General features: G+C 42.0%; 1 protein-coding gene across 3 annotated transcripts in view; it reads right to left on the bottom strand.

Annotated features, from left to right (window-relative positions):
- The window catches only part of kif26ab (kinesin family member 26Ab), an 80,888-nt gene that overhangs the window by 11,031 nt on the left and 51,945 nt on the right, over nt 1–17,912 (bottom strand). For 2 of the 3 annotated variants that reach the window (XM_014987090.2, XM_014987092.2), the window contains exons 5-7: nt 5,915–6,098; nt 2,547–2,759; nt 1,090–1,183 (exon numbers count right to left, since the gene is read on the bottom strand). In XM_014987090.2, the coding sequence (XP_014842576.2) occupies nt 1,090–1,183; nt 2,547–2,759; nt 5,915–6,098 (491 nt within the window). Of the gene's footprint in view, nt 1–1,089; nt 1,184–2,546; nt 2,760–5,914; nt 6,099–9,446; nt 10,302–17,912 lie in introns of those variants that run through there. The other variant, XM_014987094.2, reaches the window with a different exon arrangement.

Genomic DNA, 17,912 nt, shown 5'->3' with positions numbered 1-17,912 from the left:
GTATGGCACCACCTTTGCAGCTAATATAAGTCAATTTCAACCAGCTTTGCACAAATAATTTTTCCTAATCATCTTTTCAAACTGGCTTAGGCCCCAATTTTCATGGAAGATATATGTGGGCATGATTACCAAGTCCTACCAGATATGTTCAAACAGATCTTGGGCCGGACTTTGACTGGACCATTCTTGCACTTGAATATACTTGAATCACAGCCATTCCATAGTAGCTCTGGACATATTTTTAGGGTTGTTGTCTTGCTGGAATGTAATCCTCCTCCTCAGTTAAGTGTTTTTCAACCCCTAACAGGTTTTCTCCCAAGATTTTATCTCAGATGTAAAGTCAGCTGCTTGGGTTGGAATTAAATTTTGGATAATTAGAAGAAAAAAAAAAGTCCAAATGCACACTTTGCAGATTCTTGAATCCCATGTTAATTTCCTTCTAATTAGCAATTATGTGTGACTTTGTGTTTGTCCCATTCAATCGCAATACAACCCATTAAGGTTTGGGGTTCTGACCTAACAGGATGCAGAGGCCTTGCGAGGTGCAGGTAGTGTTTTGAGGCTTGTAATTTGAAACTGCAAATATTACGCCGGCTGTCTTTAATTGGCGAGCGTTTTAAACCACATTGGAAATCATGCGAAGGTTACAAGGTTTAACAATTAGTGAAGGAAAAGAAAATGACTGGTGCGGGGCATCGGAGATAACATAAAGTTAAAATAAAATCAAATGCTAATCCAAGGACTTATTCCAGAAGCAGTCATTCTGTGGAGAATTATAGCTAACAGCACCAAGAGAGAAGCACGCTCTTCATCCTAGGAGGACTGGCTGGACCAATTACTAAGATTTTAATTAGAGACTGAGCCCTGAAGCTTGTACGCGGCACTTTAGCCCTCAACCCCCCTCACCTCAAACCAATTCTTTCTTCCCTCCAATCTCCTATTCCTTGACTCACCCCAGTGCACTGCTAAGCCAATTGTGGACATCAAGCGTAGCTAACAAAGAGCAATGAGAGTTTTTTTTTTTTTTTTTTTTTTTCCCCGAGACCAACAAAGGCTGTTGTCTAATCTGTTGCCGCTGGAGGAGCTTACCGAGCTTGACTTGGCCGAAGCAGAAGATGCAGCCGTCTGCACCGTTCACCACAGACTGGATGACCTCAGCTACTGTCCCTGAGCACACCTCAGCCTGTGAGAGAGTGAAACATATGCCCATCACTGTCAAAGTCTAGCTGAACGACACGTCTGAAACAATAAAATAAAACAGGCCGAACACCATGTCTTGGAGCCAAGAAGCATGTTGATTTTGGAAGTATAAAGAATAAATGAAGCACAATCAACCAGTTTTAAAAATGTCTTTTTCACAACAGAAAAGCCGTTGTGGCCACGCCTACTTTTAAAACACAAAGTGAGTACCATACATGGATGATGTCCCACCATAATCTGTCTTGTCTGATGCAATGCTGTAGTACACAAATGTATTTCCAGTTTTAAAAGCAAACCTTCAGAAAGGAACATCGTTTTTGCTGTAATATTATCTTTGCAGAAAATGCGAGCAAACAGGTGACGAGGGTGGAGTTCTCATCCCCTGCAAGATCTCTCTTCAAAACACTTTTTTTTTAACAGCTGGAATATTTCATATAAGGAAAGCATCAACTCCAGGCCAGGAGAAGAAGACACAAAGCTGTTCATGACACAGTTCAATTTTTTTCTACACGTTTTTTTTTTTTTTTTACCAAGCAGATAAAAGCCTGATCAGGACTGAAATGGAAAAGTTGTAAAAATGACGATAGATACCATTTGAAGAATTCCTATTACTCAGGTGTGTGTTTGCGAAGGTTGCACTGTGTATTTTTGTTTCAGCGTCGGCCCTCTGGGAGCGGTGGGCCCTTACCATACATCACACAGCAAACAAGACCTGTAACAGCTGAACAGCTTGCTGTAGCTGTTAGCCACCAGCAGAGCCGTCCCAGAGGCACAATCCAGCAACTTGGCTTCAGCTCTGCAGCAGAAACATTTAGACTTCAGCTATCAGCACCATACTTAGGAAAATAATTGTTCCATGTAGGAGGTATGATGGAAGATCTGGGGCTCTCTCTGCTAAGGATATGCTCCTCTACACCAGTAATCACAACCTCCTTTACTTGAGTTTATTGTGCCATTTGGAAAACGAATAAAAGAATAAACGGTGATCTAAATCTTAATGTTAAATTGCAAATCTGTGCCAAGTAGAACGCTTGTCTAATCCTCTTCTGCAACACAGTAAATATAATGCTGACCTTTTTCTGTGTCGCAGCGGGAGTTGTGTGGTTAGATATAGAGTTTGGATATAAACGGAGTGGAGTCAAATCATTCCTCAGACAGCTTAAAAGCCCCAGCTGTTGGGCTCACACTGGTAAGAATGCCCCCTGAACCAAGACAGGCATTTTTCTCTAAGCCCCTGGTCACACCCGGCAAACATAAAGATTGTCCCTTCGTCCTTGAGAGGCTAAATTGCCACCCAACACCTTAAAAAAAAACACACCCACGTGAACATACATAGAGGCTCTTACTTGTGAGGCATCGTGGGTAAAAACAGCATCGAAGGCAAATATCTTTGGGACGGCCACAGTGGCGGACCTCCTGTGCCCTGAGCTGGAGTGCGGGCTGGATGCGGGGTCGTAGAGGGTCAGCTGCTTTTTCCTGCTGTCAACTTTTAAGAAAGACTGAGACTCTGAGGAGTCTGCGGCCTCCAGAGACGGACAGATTCGCATCATCACTTTCACCTAGAAAGATAAGCAAAAACCAGGAGGGGAAAAGGCTGGATTAGAAAGTGGGAAAGTGCAAAATGTATGAAACAGAGAAGAGGAAATGGAGTCAGCAGAGATTTATCTCTTGTTCAATGTAAAGGTGGAGAAAAAAACTTAGTCTAAGAACCTTTATTCATCTAAAAAAAGAGGAAAAAACATAGTGAGCATTCTGAATGCGTTGTGGGATGTGACTATTTTTAATTAATTCATTAATTCATTTTTTATAAATTGGGTATTCAGAAAAACATGTTTTTGTTTTCTTTTACACAATAAACCTTTTCCTTTTTTTGCATGTTGCAAACAATATAAACAAGATGCCACCCTTTACAAAAGTGTATGCACAGCGTATGTCTGTATAACAAAAACAAAAAAGTCATATATACACTCTTAATTTATTGACAAATAAAAAAATAAATAAAATGAAAATAAAAAAAATATAGGCTCTCAGTTTTGTCAGCCACTGGCAGTACACACAGACACAAATACCAGACTTTTCTCTTCAGCTGTAAGAAAAAATTTGCATTTTTGTTGATTCAAAATGTTACCGTCGATGGAAAGCTATAGTCACAGCAGTCTAAGTGTATTTTGCATCAGGAGTCCTTCGACGCCATGTAGACTATTTCAGAGCTGAACCATATCTCAGGTTACCATGGAAACTTTCAGTCTTGCATTGACTGGGAAACTCAATGGGTCAACACATTGCTTAATGGTGTTAGTAAAAGGCACCAAGGTGAGTATTGAAAGTCATAGCTGAAAACGGTGGAAATTGATGTGTGTGAAAGGCCCTGCTGTGGGATTATCCCAATCCAGGTTGTTTTTCTAGACCGCAGGCAACTCAACAGCATGGGAGCGCACCAGCATCTGCCCCCCACCCTCCACCACCTCCTCCATTATTCCACCTACTCACTCTCCTCCTTCTGTTGTCCTTGCCCTCAGTTGCACAGAAAAAGCCAGTTCACCGCTAAAAAGCCTGAAAGCCACCCAGCTGCATATTGCGGCTTCACATTCATCAAGTGGGCTTCACGGTTTTAACAAATTCCACAGGTCAGCGTACGGTTCATCGTGCCAGCATGGAAAACTGAAAACGATGACAGCCCTTGCATTAAAGCGTTGACTGAGGGTGGCTTTGACGAGACAGCTCGTGTCACAGGAGTGGAGCCAATCTGCTGGTGGTGCGCAGTTCAACCTCCTCCAGACAAGAGCAGATGGACTTTACAATTTCCTGCTGCAGAGAAACATCGTGTGTGGTTTGTTTGGCTGTGTTTGAACCTGTCTGGATATGAAACACTACAATTTACAAAACCCCTTCTTTAGAAATCCGGACAGCTCCATATTGCTTTACAATCTGATGGTCAGATATTTCTCACTTGCATTTCTCCAAAGGCAATGTGGAAACATATCTGTGACTGATGGGTGACGGAAACAACTCTTGGGAATGTTTTTAACAGTCCATTCATCTCCTAGAGCATTTAGTGTTACATTATCTGAATAGTCTCTATACACCGCAGTTTATTTAAGATGCAAATCAGTCCTGACTCATTTAAAGTAAGTGTGTTTTCTCTTTGGCACTGAAGCAAAACCTTTAAAATAACTTTTTTTTCTGGCTGAAGGCTGTTTTGTTCAGCCTAGGGATTCCACAGGATTTCTACATAAATGTTCTTTCAAATGTTGGATGTGGTTACAGTACTTTATTGAAGTATCCAAACTCTGAAAACATTCGTTACACTACAACCACAAACCTCATTGCGTTTCATAGAAAAGCAACATGTGAAGTGATTTTTCACAACAGAATATTTCAAGTGTCAGATTTTATTTTATTTATTTATTTTGTTAAGATGTCTAAAATTATGCATCATCATCAGTTAACTTGTACAAATGTTCAACAGGTATCTTTTGGAAGCCACTTTCGTCTCAATTTTCTTTTGCCAAGATCAAACTTTCTTTGTTATTCAGATCTTATTGTTTTGTTACAGAAACATTCAAATAAAGACCAAATTACATTTGTTATGACTTTTAAACTGATTTTCTACATATGACTGCTGAGGTCGTTAGAAAAATAAAAGCTAATGCCTCAGCTTTTTTTATGTTGGCAGTAATATTAAAGATATTAAAGGCCACAGTATTTTTACACACTGCTAATGGTTTTGGTTTCCCTGCCCCTTGATCCCTTTCTGAAATCCATTTGTGTTGCTTGGCACGACTCCATATATAAATGTCTGCAGGTAAGAAGCAGAGAAGTGGAAGTGACCTATATATGGCTGATGGAAACCAGCCATTCAACTCAAGTGTCGCAGCGCTGCTGATATAAACCAGATGCAGGCAAAGTCGAGCTGGAGAGGGCGAGGGAAACAGTTATTTCTGGATGGCAACAAAGAAATGAGACAGTGTATTGGTGTATTTGCTCACTAACAAGATAAAGCTGTAACTCTGATAGGCCTGGATCATAAAATCTCATAAAACGTCAACTGTCCTGTTAGCAGAGCAGATGTAAACCACTGATCTTGTTTGGACTTGAAGAGGATTGTTAATAACAGTCTTTTTTTGTTTGTTTTTTTTATGATGTCTGCATGTTGAAAGGCGATTTACAACATGAGGCAAAATTTCAACCGTCTGGATACCTGGCAGCAGAAGGGAGGGTTTCCTATCCAGGTGGGATCTAATCTTGTTCGGGGGACTTCTGCTTTATAAATACAGGACGTCGGCTCAGACAAACAATACCCAATAAACCTCAAAGGAAGAGCGACTTGTTTGCACAGCTTTGTTTAATGACTGTCCTATAGCTGCCAGGCCGACTTTCATCACCGTGCACCACATGTAGAATGGATTCAGGAATCCCGCTGTTGTGGTGACCACAGATATGTGAATTACAGCTTTTACTGGCTTTCGGTGTTGAGAGAGGAATGCTGGTCCCACAAACTGAGTGAATTCATGGCATTCCAGCAGGCTTATCTGACTGAATCTGCATGAACTGGACCGGATGGCATGCTGCCTGTAGACCAGTCTGTCTCCACTCTGCATTTCACCCCTTCAAACAGGGGTCTCTCTGCGTGTGTGTGATGTTGATATGAGGACAAGGATACATCAGTGTGCATGATGGGTAGAAAAATGTGTTTCTGTGCACATGCTCTCACCTTTCCCATCCCTGGGTTCTCTTTCACTTTGGACACGGCTCGGAGGAGACATGGCGGAGTCGGGGGTGGTGAGACCTGCAGGATGCCACTGAAATTAGTTGGGTAGATGGAGGGCTCCTGTGGGTGGAGCAGGGAGGGTTGGTGTTTCTTCCGTTTGGAGGAGAGGTTAAGCTTCTGAGCTGCCCTAAAAGAGGGAAAAATAGGAAATGAAGGTATGGTTAGATCCAGCGAGCCAGAAAGGTTATGCTTAAGGAAATCTTTGTTTCAGTGAGGTGTCATGCCAAGTGCTCACACTATGCCACCTCCATAACGGTGAACACTTTCCCTTTTAGTTTGCCAACATACACAAAACCGCTAAAATTGCTCCTCTAAGAAACCACTCCCTTCCTTTCATAATTAAAACACACTTATTTTCCAATCTCCCAGCTTATATTCTTTCACCACATGGAATTAGCAATCAGCGACAGCTGAAAATCATTGTTTAAACTGCACCAGTATAATATAAATCATCACCAGTCAACTTTCTCAGTCCACTGGGGACTAAATGTAGGCTGTCATAGCTGGAAGACAAAGTAAATCTAATCACTTATCTTGATCAGACACAGCCGGGCTGCCATGGACATGCCAGGTGAGCACTACTGAAGGACAACCAGATGGGAAACGCATGTCGCCTTAGTAACTGTAGGATGGCTAAGCACTTGTGACAGAGCATGTTCATTCATCATTCAAGTCACAGCAGAAGAATGAGTTTTCCTTTGGAGTGTTTAATTATGCAGCCAAAGCTGGTCTTTACATGAAGTCATACAATACTATTAGATATATATATATATATATATTAGAGTTTTACCTGGCAATAGGTTTGGTATACTCATCTGAAAACTCTCCATTTTTCAGTGCAAATACTAAAAGTTTGCCTTTTTCAGTATGAGTTTAAAGCTTAAAGATGAAGTCAGACATGGGACAAAAGGAGCCTGTCTATTTCTTTCTTCTTTTCTTTTTTTTTTGCAGAGTTGGGTCCATTGTTCATTCAGGCTATCACAATAGAGTTGAACATCAGTAGACAAGAACAGCTCAAGGTATTACAGCCAAGTTGAAGTAACAGGTACATCCAGTTTAGCTGCAGAGCTCTTTCACACACACAGTGTAATATCTCCTCCCGTCCTAAAATGTTATTACAATACTTACAAAAATAGTCTTTTTGGAGGTAAATATGTGATACAGTATTTTTGTTTTACTACATTTAACTGCATTTGTAGATTTTTATTGACAAAGAGAGAGAAAGCTATCAAACTTTGATTTGTTTTTAAGAAAATAGAGAAGTTAATGTTGTAAAATCCTTAAATCGATATCAGAACCAAGTAAAATTGGTAACAGGAGGTCAGAGCTTTACAAAATTGCTGTTCAGAAATTTGCCACATTCCTGATGTTTGAGCATCTGATAGGTGAACAAGTTTATGGACACCTGGCGATTCTGCTATGTTGACTCCAACCGTGAGAAAAAGGTATCGAACTCATTTCTGCTTTGCAGCTCATGGATAAGAACCAGCATATTTTCCTGAAGGGATTTAATGCATTGCCCCTATCAGCTAAAGCTCATCTGCCAACAATTCAATGTTGGGATATAAAGCACGCCTCCCAGGAAGATCCGATGAACTCAAGTGGTCTTAAGCAGTCAGATTTCAGAGAATGTCTGGGAGGACAAAGAAGTGATTGTTTAACATGAAGGAACAAGCAGCTCAATTTAGTATATAGGATTGAAAAAAAGGAACAATAAACTAGCTTGAGCTAGTTAACGATGTTCAGGTATACCGAGGTTTAAAAAAGTTACATTTTCAAAACCACTATTAATTCCATCACACTGTTCTTACGCCAAAGCTGATTTATCTGAGATAAAACAGCAAATCGTTAGCCTAATAGCATAATTGCCTAAGTCGTTAGTGTGATAGATAACATTTCGCAAGATATTATATGGAGGACAGTGTGATGTAGACTTTCCCCTCCCTCACCTATTGCTGTATATTGTCCATCAGAAAGAAGAATATTCCACTTTTATCTCACTTACAAGAAAGATAAAATTTTCTGTTCTGAAACATTTCTGGTCACAAGAAACAGACAACCATGAAGAAATGAGCACCAGGCATCACTTTCATCCAAAACTAGACTGATTAACGAGCTAATATAATTGAACTAATGCAGATAATAGCATCTTCTTAAAAACAGATGCCATTATAAACTTAAAAATTAATTTTAGATTATTTCGGCATTGTGCAATTCTTTCATTTTGTGTTGGATTCAAAACCTTAAGGACATTTTTTTTTTGTTTTATGAATTACAGCATGTCAGGCCATAAAGACAGCCAGACATTGATCTAGGCCAAGAAACGCCTGACCGGTGCACTCCTAGATTTTAGAGGCGGTACTCTTAAAAAAAGGGAAAGGCAGTGATCAAAATGAAATAAAACTACACGTCTCCAAGTCAGCAGGAGTTCCTCAGCATCCAGTCTCAGCCCATTACTCCTCTTCTGGGCTCCTCTGGACAGAACTGGGTGGTCTGCTGCCAAAAACCTCACCATGTTCCCATTCCTGTCTGCCTGTAGTGACAATCTAACCCCCCCGATCTCAACTACTCCCCTCTTCACTGTAACACCCCCTACAGCGACAGCCGAAGAGCACAATCATGGAACACGCTGCTGGCTGATGGAATAATTATTGCATCCAAGAAGGCTGCAGGAGAAGCGTCTCCCTGGGGAGCTGCCTATGTGCGATAGCATGCGAGACGGATCATGTGACTGAAAAAAAAAGAAAAAATGAATAAAGACTAGATGGAAGAGATGGATGTGAGCCAGAAAAAAAGGGAAGGCGAAACTACGCCGGAGTCCACGTGGCTGCATGCTGCAGCATGCATGGGTATACATGTGGGAGGTTTCTGCGACACATTCATTCAAGAGAAACCCATCCGTCTGTCTCTCTCGCCCCATTCTGTCGTTTCTCTTCCAGCAGCAGAATAAATCAAATGTGAGCCTAAGACACTGCACAGGAAAAAGGGCACCAAAATGATTTGTAACTGTCCTGACCACAGAGGGGCGGTTACATCCCAAAGCCGAGAGGGTAACCTTGAAGTTTAATTGATGCTGCACAATGACAGTCGGTGCGCAGGTGTGCTCATGAATGAAAGCAGAGACAGATTCACATCCACATTTTGAGATTAATTAACCGCTTCTTTGCCTCTCTGCCTCTCCCGTCTTCCTATCTTTGCCTCTCTTCGCCTCACCCAACTATGCCAACTATGAACAGGAAAAAGGTGGCGAGAAGCGGCTCAGATGTCATCTGCCCACAACAGCTTATCCACCTGTTCACTCTCAATCTCCATGCAAGTAAAGCTGTTTCCACACACAACTTGCTCCAACTTCTCAAAGCAGAATGTCACCCTGAATAAACCAATACCTGAGATCTCTCAATTTTCTTTTCAAAGTATATTTATTTACATTTGCTTAACATGCACCAGTGAGAATGTGCTGCAGCCATGTACTTACAGCTCTTTCCAATCCATCATCTAGTTTATGCTCATAGTCAAAAAACAGACAACTGATTCAGATCAACTTTGAGGTCCGTGTCTGTGCCGTCACTGTTCTCCATTATTTGCACATTTGCTACGCCAGCGCAGTCGCCAAGAACACGGCGAGGAGGAGGGGGTTGCTCACTAGTCAGGGCACGGGGCTCCTTCCTACTCCGATCGCAATCATTGAGGTTCCGCTTGATTTCACAGAGGTTTGTAAGGCGCCAGAGGGGTGGAGGGAGGACGATCGGGATGAGGCGTGGGCGTCATAGTAACTAAATGGAACAAGCGGCAGGTGGGGCAGAGATGAGGTGGGCAGGAGGGATGACCGCTCTGCAAGAAAAAGTAGGATAGGTGCAACGGTGAGAGAGGTGCGTGAAATCCAGAGAGTTTCCAAAGAGGAAGCAAGAGAGGTGGAGCACCCGTTTAAAAAAACATCCCCAACTCTCTTCCACATGAAAAAGTTCTGCACCACTTCACGGTCTTAAAAAAACAGCTTGAAGCAGTTCAGTTCCCCTCTCCGTTTCTTCATCCAAGTCTTCTCTCGTGCCACAAGCTGCACTGTTTCCTGTCATGGAGTTAATCCCACACGCTCTGTCTGCTGAGTGCGGCTGAACGTCCCGACGGTCTTCCCCACAGCCAGAAGGACTGGAAGGGATTCTCTACTCCTGGCTCGGCTTTGAGAGAAGAATGAGAATTCCTGCTCTTGTTCCACCTCTTGGTCCTTCTCCTGCTATCGGAGAAATTCTGGCAGCTGTCCTGCCGTGTCCTTCTTTCCCTCCCTCTCTCTGTCTCACATACACACATGCAATCCCTCCTCCTTCCTCTCCCTCTCCCCTTTTTCCCTCAGCCCAGCCCCTTCTCCCTCCGACTGCCAGACGAGGTGTCAGCGCTCGATTGCTGGGTGCTTGCGGCGCAATTTGCCAGCACTCTTTTTCTCCCTATACCCGCACGCATACACACACATGTATGCACCTCAAAACACGTCACATGAATACTTAATGCATACAGGAGCCCTCTCTTCTTTTAGGGTCCCACACTTCAAACAGATTTGGTTAGTATGCCTACAGTGCATGCATGCATGAACCCCAGTGTGCACACATGCTTCTTTTTTTTTCCAGCACTTTTGTGATTCGCTGTCATTGTTGAAGGATGTAATTAGCCAGAAGAGTGAGGGTCTTATTAATCAAAAGTAAGAGACACGCAGATAAGCGAGGATATACTTAAGAGAGATGGATTGCTCGAATGAGTGATGCTGGGACTCAATTGGCAAGCTCTGGGAAGGTAAAAATACCAGAGCAGAGGAAACAGAAGAAGACAAGAGACAATGAGCAGTTGACACACTAGGAAAGCGGATTTATGCTGGCCAGTAAGAGGGAGTGCAGACAGTCAATGGTCAAGGGTAAAAAGGGGAATGAAAGCATGTGAGTGGGTGAGCGCCGGGGTGAGAGTACCCTGTATTCCCTGGGCTGCCAATTTACCAGTAAGCCCTCTCAGCCCCCCCTCCCCGAATACAGCCAGTGTTGTTTGAAAGGCTGCCGCGTTGGCTGCAGAGAGCCCACTACAACACATCGGCAAACAGAGTGGGTGTGAGACTAGCCAGATGAAAGTACATTCAGCACAAAGCTCTCTCTGACTCTCCTTCTGACACACTGCCCCACATATGAACTCAGCTGGATTAAACTTTAAAAGAATAAGAAGGGGAAAATAAAACCAGAACTCCGTACAAATCTGAGGATCCCTGTTAAATAATGAAGCTGTTTGATATATCACATAACCTTTACAGTCGTCTCTGCAACAACACGCTTAGCTCTGCTGTTCCAAATTACATCAGCTGAAATTGTATTGTTTGAGAAGTGAAAGGTCTGGTGCATTCTTCACAGAAAATGCTGGTTTTGATATTAGAGCTGCTCAATTATGGAAATAAATTACAGTTAACTGTCATGGCTACTCACTGAGTTTGAAAAAATAACATTTACTGCACATCATGAACACTTTTACCTATTTTCATTCATGTTTTTTCCATGAATTCCATGTTTTGCCATTTTTTTTCTGCCTAAAGCAAATCTAATCACAGGGCTAATATAGTCACTTCAGCTCCTGTTGCTTGCTAACACAAACAGCAGTCATGTGGCAACTCAATGCATCTTGGGTTAAGGTAAATTACTAAAATTCAAACTGAGGAAGAGAATGAAAATTAAAGGATGACTGAGGAAGATGAGCAGTAGCTCAACAAACCAGTGCGACCAACAAACCCTATTTGTTAGGTCACATCCAAACAAAAGGCATTGTCACACTGCTTCCCAGCATGCCATCTGTGCCTGTAGTTCTAAACCACATTGGTTTGCATGTGTTCCCAGTTTGAGTACAGTGAGCATAATGGGATGAAGGGTGTGGCGTTCAGTGTTCAGGTGCATTGACGTTTTGCCATGCTGTAATCATCTCATTTTTTTCCCCCCATAATTGATGCTCTGATAATTAAATGCCAATGTTTTATGAGTGTTCCCAAATGTTGAGATAATTATTGTGACCTACTTTGAAAAGTTTCAGCTTCAGCAGTCCTAAGGTGAATAAATAGAGCACACACATAGAGTTGCCGAAGATTAGGTTATTCTGTTGTTCAAGTTGAAGTTTATTTTTAAAAATGGGACAGTCTGAACATTTACATTAACATTCATGAGATTATAGCCATGTGGATAATTTCCATCTCTAGTCCCATGTGTTGCCTGTTCATCCCTACAATATTCAAGCAGCAGTTGGGTAAATGCTGAATCAGGTAACACACAGGAACATTTTGGCAGCTTAGCTCAGCTGTGGAATGTGCAGGAAGGGTTTTCTGAAGTACGTTTTCCCTGAGGCCGTGTATCATCCTACGCCATTGAAATGCAAGGCAGATATACATTAATGTGATACAGCATTGTTCGTTTCACAAGGTACTCCTCAGTCAGAAGTCAGGCAAAGCGTGGCCATCAAATTTAATTAACAACATTGTTTTGTCAGTCACTTTGTTTTAATGGTTGTTTGGAGATTTGATTAACGGCTCAGCCTATGTTGGCATTGGTCACTCTGACAGAGGTGCCTCATTAGTCCCATTCCCCACCGCCATCCCCCTTAGTGTCCTCTCACATGTTATACATCACAAGGGCTTTAAAAGAAGGAACAGTCACAGTCAGAACTGTCCTGATCGCCGTTCAGCTCAATCACTGTCTCCTTTATGAACAGACCTCAGGGACAGATAATGACTGCAATATATATAAATGAGCCAGAGCAAGACAGATGTAAAATTAAGCACCTTTTTAAAAGAATAGGTCTACTGGTGGCTTTTTTTTTTTCGTTCCGAGGAAGAAAAGCCAGATTTTGTCCTCACCTATAGAGCGAGAGGAGGAGGAGCAGGAGGTCAATGACTGCAGAGAAAAAAGCATAGAGGGGCTGTGTTTGCCTCCAGCTTTCAAAGCTTCACGTTGGCTTGCTGTCAATAATCACCCCAGCCTTTTTCTTCAAGCTTTGTCAAACTGGCTGGAGAAATTTCCCCACCCCACAGAATAATTTGCCGGCACACCCATCATCTTCATTGTGCAAATTTATCTCCGTTCCCCTGACCATCTATACAGCTTCTCGGGTAGGTTCGTTCTGCAGCTAATTAACATGTTGCAGGCATTTCCTATTCTTGACATTTTGTTTCTGTGATTCCCAGCTTTAATTCTCCCTCCATGCACAAGATAAGCCTGCTGTGGCTATTCATGCGGGGATCAGATCACTGGATATGATATCATACTGCTTCATCCTCGACTGCCCCTCCCGCTCCACAGTCTGCAAGTCTCCCACTGTTGCTGATTAGCAGCCCGGCACTGCTGTTCATGAATGGAGATACATGAATGATAATGACCACGGCACAAAGAGCCAGGCACATTCACTCTCAGAAACACTGAGCATTTATCCTGGACTCAGTAGTGCTGGCATTTGTGAGATGTCTTTTTGTTCAAAAAGCGGCGCATCTTGAAAGCGTTGCTCCACGCCAAACCCAAAATGCCATATCAGCAGTTGGTCACGACTGAGTGAGCTGGACTTGTGTTGCTTTATCAGGTGGGGTGCTATGTTGTTGCATGGAAAGATAATCATTACCAAACCTCCCTAGAGCTAAAATTGACTGTCTTGTTGATGGGCTGCCCTCGACACGATCAAACAGCTCTCTGCCCCTGAGGTGTGGGCGAACAGCATAAATCACCAAACTGTGAGAGAAACACAGACTTCAGATAAAGCGAGCACACCACGCTAATCTTCAGATAGGCACCGCTGCACGGGTTTATGCTTTACCAAATTTGGGGAGGATTAAGGCAAATCTGGATCTCTGCATCGCCCTCGTTGGTTGTGATCCCCATCGCCCCACCACCCCCACCACTACAGCCTGATCCAGCTATCACAGAGCCTTAGGGGTAATTAAGCGGCCATGACATCAGCCTGTGAGCACACAAATTCAGACAAGAGGAGATGATGTCATACACTTAACAGCTACTCCTGGCAGAATAAATAGCCCATCTAGAGAGGATTTACTTGTAAGTCCGGGATGCCAATTGCTCTACTTGAGATAAACAGTTTTTCATCTATAATAGTTGCTTTTTACTTTGAGAGAAAACTCTGCTAGTTTGATGGCAATTTGTATATAAATATGGTGCTGGAAAGGAGCTTTCTGACTTTCAAGATTTGCATCAGTGTAATAAGTGAATTTGTTCTATTCTTTTCTGATTATAGAACATAAACTACTTGTGAAATAAGGAAATAGTCAGAATTTCATGGCAAATTTCTCAAATTTATTCACATCTAGAAATAGTCTCATGATTTGTGTGTAAGAAGTTTGGCCAAAATGTAAGTCAAAAATCAGAGGAATATGAGGAAATAAGTTTTAATGAAGAACTCAAAACAACTTAAAAAAAAACAAAACAGGGAGGAACAAACAAGGAGCCAAGGATTAAAAAGAGCTTAATAAACATGAGGTAAACAGAAAGAGCCAGCGAGGATTGAGCGAAGGAGAGGTGGTTAAAAACTAAAGTTTGGTTGCTGGAATGATGTAACAGGGTGCACTATAATTACATGTTATACATGTTAGTGTCAGTTTTAAACTCTCATCGTTGTGGATAGCGTTCCTCCATCTTCCATCTTATAAAAAACTTATTTTTTCATGGTTCAGGATTTTTCTTAAATATCCAAATGAATTTTCTATCAGAGGTTGATTGTTTGGTCAAATTAGGTTTACATTCATCCTACACAAGCATCAGATTTGGTTATCTTATGCGTAAAGAAGGCTAACATTAAACTTATGGAGTCCCACTGACTTCCACCTTGTTGAAACAGGATGATTTATGCTTAAAAACAAGATAATTTCCTAGAAACCAACGAATATGATGCCAGAAGCTTGTTGATTGCCACATATATGCAATGTTTCATCAAATATCCGTAAATGTTTGAGTCTGAATTTGAACCCTGCTCATCAAATGATTATTTTTAAGATTCATTTATATTTTCTTTGTTGCATCATATCATCCCGAAACAGGATTAGTGCGAGTGCATCATTAGAAATTAAAAGACATTAAAATAACAGTCATGAAGGAGTCTTACTGGAACTGCATTTGAATTATAGTGGCTCTAAAAGCTCGGACAGGTCTCATAATTTTCTCTAACTTCTTTTGGTACCTGTCTCAGAGCGCAGCTTAGGTCTTTATTCATTAAAGGACTAATTAAATATGCACATCTATGTTACACATTAGCTATAAAAGGGGTCATGCACTAGACAGGCTGTCTAGTGCATGACAAACCTAATCTTGTCCTCTTGTGTGGCTCAGACATTTAGTCAGGTAATGAGCCCATCTCTTTTCTAAAATCTCCCTGCAATCAAGGGGCTCTTGGTGTAAACATTCATTTAGTTTTTTTCTCACGTCCTCTTTCCTATCCTAAGATGCTTGAAACTACTGCCTGGCGCTTCAGCCCTGTGAAAACCCTTGGAATGTGGCTAAAAAAAGGATAATTGAAGAAAAAAAAAGTGCAATCCCCTTCTTAAAAACAGAAAAAAACCAACAAAGGCTACTACCGGGAGATGCTGGAACAGATTCTCGCTCCGTTCACTGGAGTTTTCTTATCATTCAGATACAGATTAGCTTTGGCCAAATCGGAGATCTTTCCAGACATTTTGAAAAAAAAAAAAATCTGTTTCCTTTTTTTTTTTTTTTTTGGCAAGCTTCTCTGGCTGTCTGTTGAGTCTTATCAGTCCAAAAGATCTGTAGCTTTCAAATGACTGGAAGCTCGCTTTCTGCTGTTTGGCAGCTGTAACGGCCGTCTGAAGGTTCTTCTCTTCTGTGTCAGGAGCCCTTTACAGGAAATACACAGACAGCTACAGGCTAAGATTAATGGTCTTTCTATAAATCCTTAGAAATAGATAAACGCATCCCAACAAAACTAGACACCGATAAATGGGATGTCCATTTTGCTGAGCAATATCCGGCCTGGTGTGCTCTAAGCACGTTGGACCAAGCCTTCTGGAAAGGCTCTTTGTTTCAACAAGGTGTTCAGCAAGCCTTTTGTCCCTGCACAGTGTCTGACCTTGCGCACGGAGAATCAAATGGTACATTATTTGTGTGCCGACTGCTGTCAGCCCAAGGCTGCTCACACATCTTTGCTGCACCAGTCTCTAGCCAATTAGGTAAGGCCAAATGCATTCATGTAACATCTGTGAACACAATGTGTTGTCGCGTCAGAAAAGATTCCCAACAAAGCCTGGCATTGCCTTCTGCAACTGACTTGTCGTATCTGAATCACTTTGCGTCGTCAAGGAGCGCTGCTATCAGAATAAAGCAGCAAAAACCCTGCAAATAAAATTCCTATTTTTGCCAGCGGGTTGTAAACCTGTTCTGTCACAGTCTGCTTTTCAAAGGAGACTGTGGACTGAGGTGGAAAACGGGACATTAGAGCATCCTCTGGAGGATAGCTAGAATAGCAGGGGGTCATTAGAAACAAATGGGAAGGAAGGGGCTGTCACTGATAAACGTTGAAGTAGGCAGTGCAAAGGTACGGCTGGGATTAAAAAATGAATTAGGGGGAACGGACATTAAGAGAAAGATGCAGAGGAAACAGAATAAGACAGCATGAAAGGAAGCAGCAGGGTGTAAAGCCAAGTCAGTGAGCCTGGCTCCGTGCCAATGAAGCGCTGTCCACGAGGAGGTAAATCATTTTCTGCCTGAGAAAAAAACTGGGGAGAGGAAAAAAAAAAAAGATGATTGCTGGGACTATGCCACAGCCAGCTTGGAATTGCTTTATTCCCAGAGATGGGAATCCCCAGTCGGCCAAGAATAAATGGAACAGTTGGTGACAAAAAGTGAAAAAACTCATCAATATTCAAGAAAGTCTGGTTTGGTGCTACAGTATATCAGTGTAAACAGAAATGCAAGCATTGGCAAGTAGCAACAGCTTAGTGTATTTTGTACATATTTGGATGTAAAGTACCCTGGCAACATGATGCGTACAGCAACAGTATTCACACCACTTTACTTCTACCATGTTAAATTCCCAGGCTTGGATATATTTCTGAGGCATTTTATGTCATAGACCAAAACAAAGTAGCACATATGTGTGCACATTTGCATATAATGCTGTGAACTCTGATTCCCTTAAATACAGTGTAACGTAGCAGTCACCAGCAGAACTAGACTTAATTAGTAAATCTAGTTCACTTGTGCGTTATTTATTCTTGGGATGAATCTGAGTGTTCTGTGAAGGTCTCAGCAAAGTGCTGTGTGTAAGGAGTAAACACCGTACTGCACCCTGCACACCAGGTCCAGGTGAAACATGGAGGTGGCAGCATCATGCTGTGGGAAGATGGTAATTATGAGGTATGAGGTGGGAAAACCATGTACACAAATTTGCACTGTGTTGGCCTGTCACATAAAATCTCTGGAAAATACATTGAGCATTGTGGAGAAATAAGAGCTCTGAATGTAGCTCTTGGACTGCAAACATATGTTTGCTTTTAAAATCAGAGCTATGTGTCTGTGCTAGACAGGTTGACTCATTTGTGATGGATAAGAAAATATTATGGTCCCTAATCGCCTAGAAATGAGGTAATTTTTTAAAACTTCTTTCCTGAAACTGACTGCATCACTACACACCCTGCACCCATTGACTGAGTCACACACCCACTTATCTGTCACATTCCCACACTGAAAAGCCATTAAGACGTCTCGCCAAAAGGGGGCTTATGGATGGCTTAAGACAAGCACAGGAAGGAAATATGTGGGTATAATTCCATTCACCGTTCACTTTATTGTTCTTTCCAGCATTCAGGATCTCATCTTCCTAATGTGGCTTTAACTGGCCACGAAGGACTGAACAAAGCACTGCGCTTTGACTTGGCAGGACCTTTTGTATGTCGATGAGATAAGCTTACAAATTTAGCATC

The sequence above is a fragment of the Poecilia mexicana genome, unplaced genomic scaffold (genome assembly GCF_051168715.1).
Source record: "Poecilia mexicana isolate PSO_F unplaced genomic scaffold, ASM5116871v1 scaffold_22, whole genome shotgun sequence".
NCBI classification, from domain to species: domain Eukaryota; kingdom Metazoa; phylum Chordata; class Actinopteri; order Cyprinodontiformes; family Poeciliidae; genus Poecilia; species Poecilia mexicana.
The sequence above is the reverse complement of the archived record's forward strand: the minus strand, read 5'-3'. Positions and strand labels throughout refer to the sequence as shown.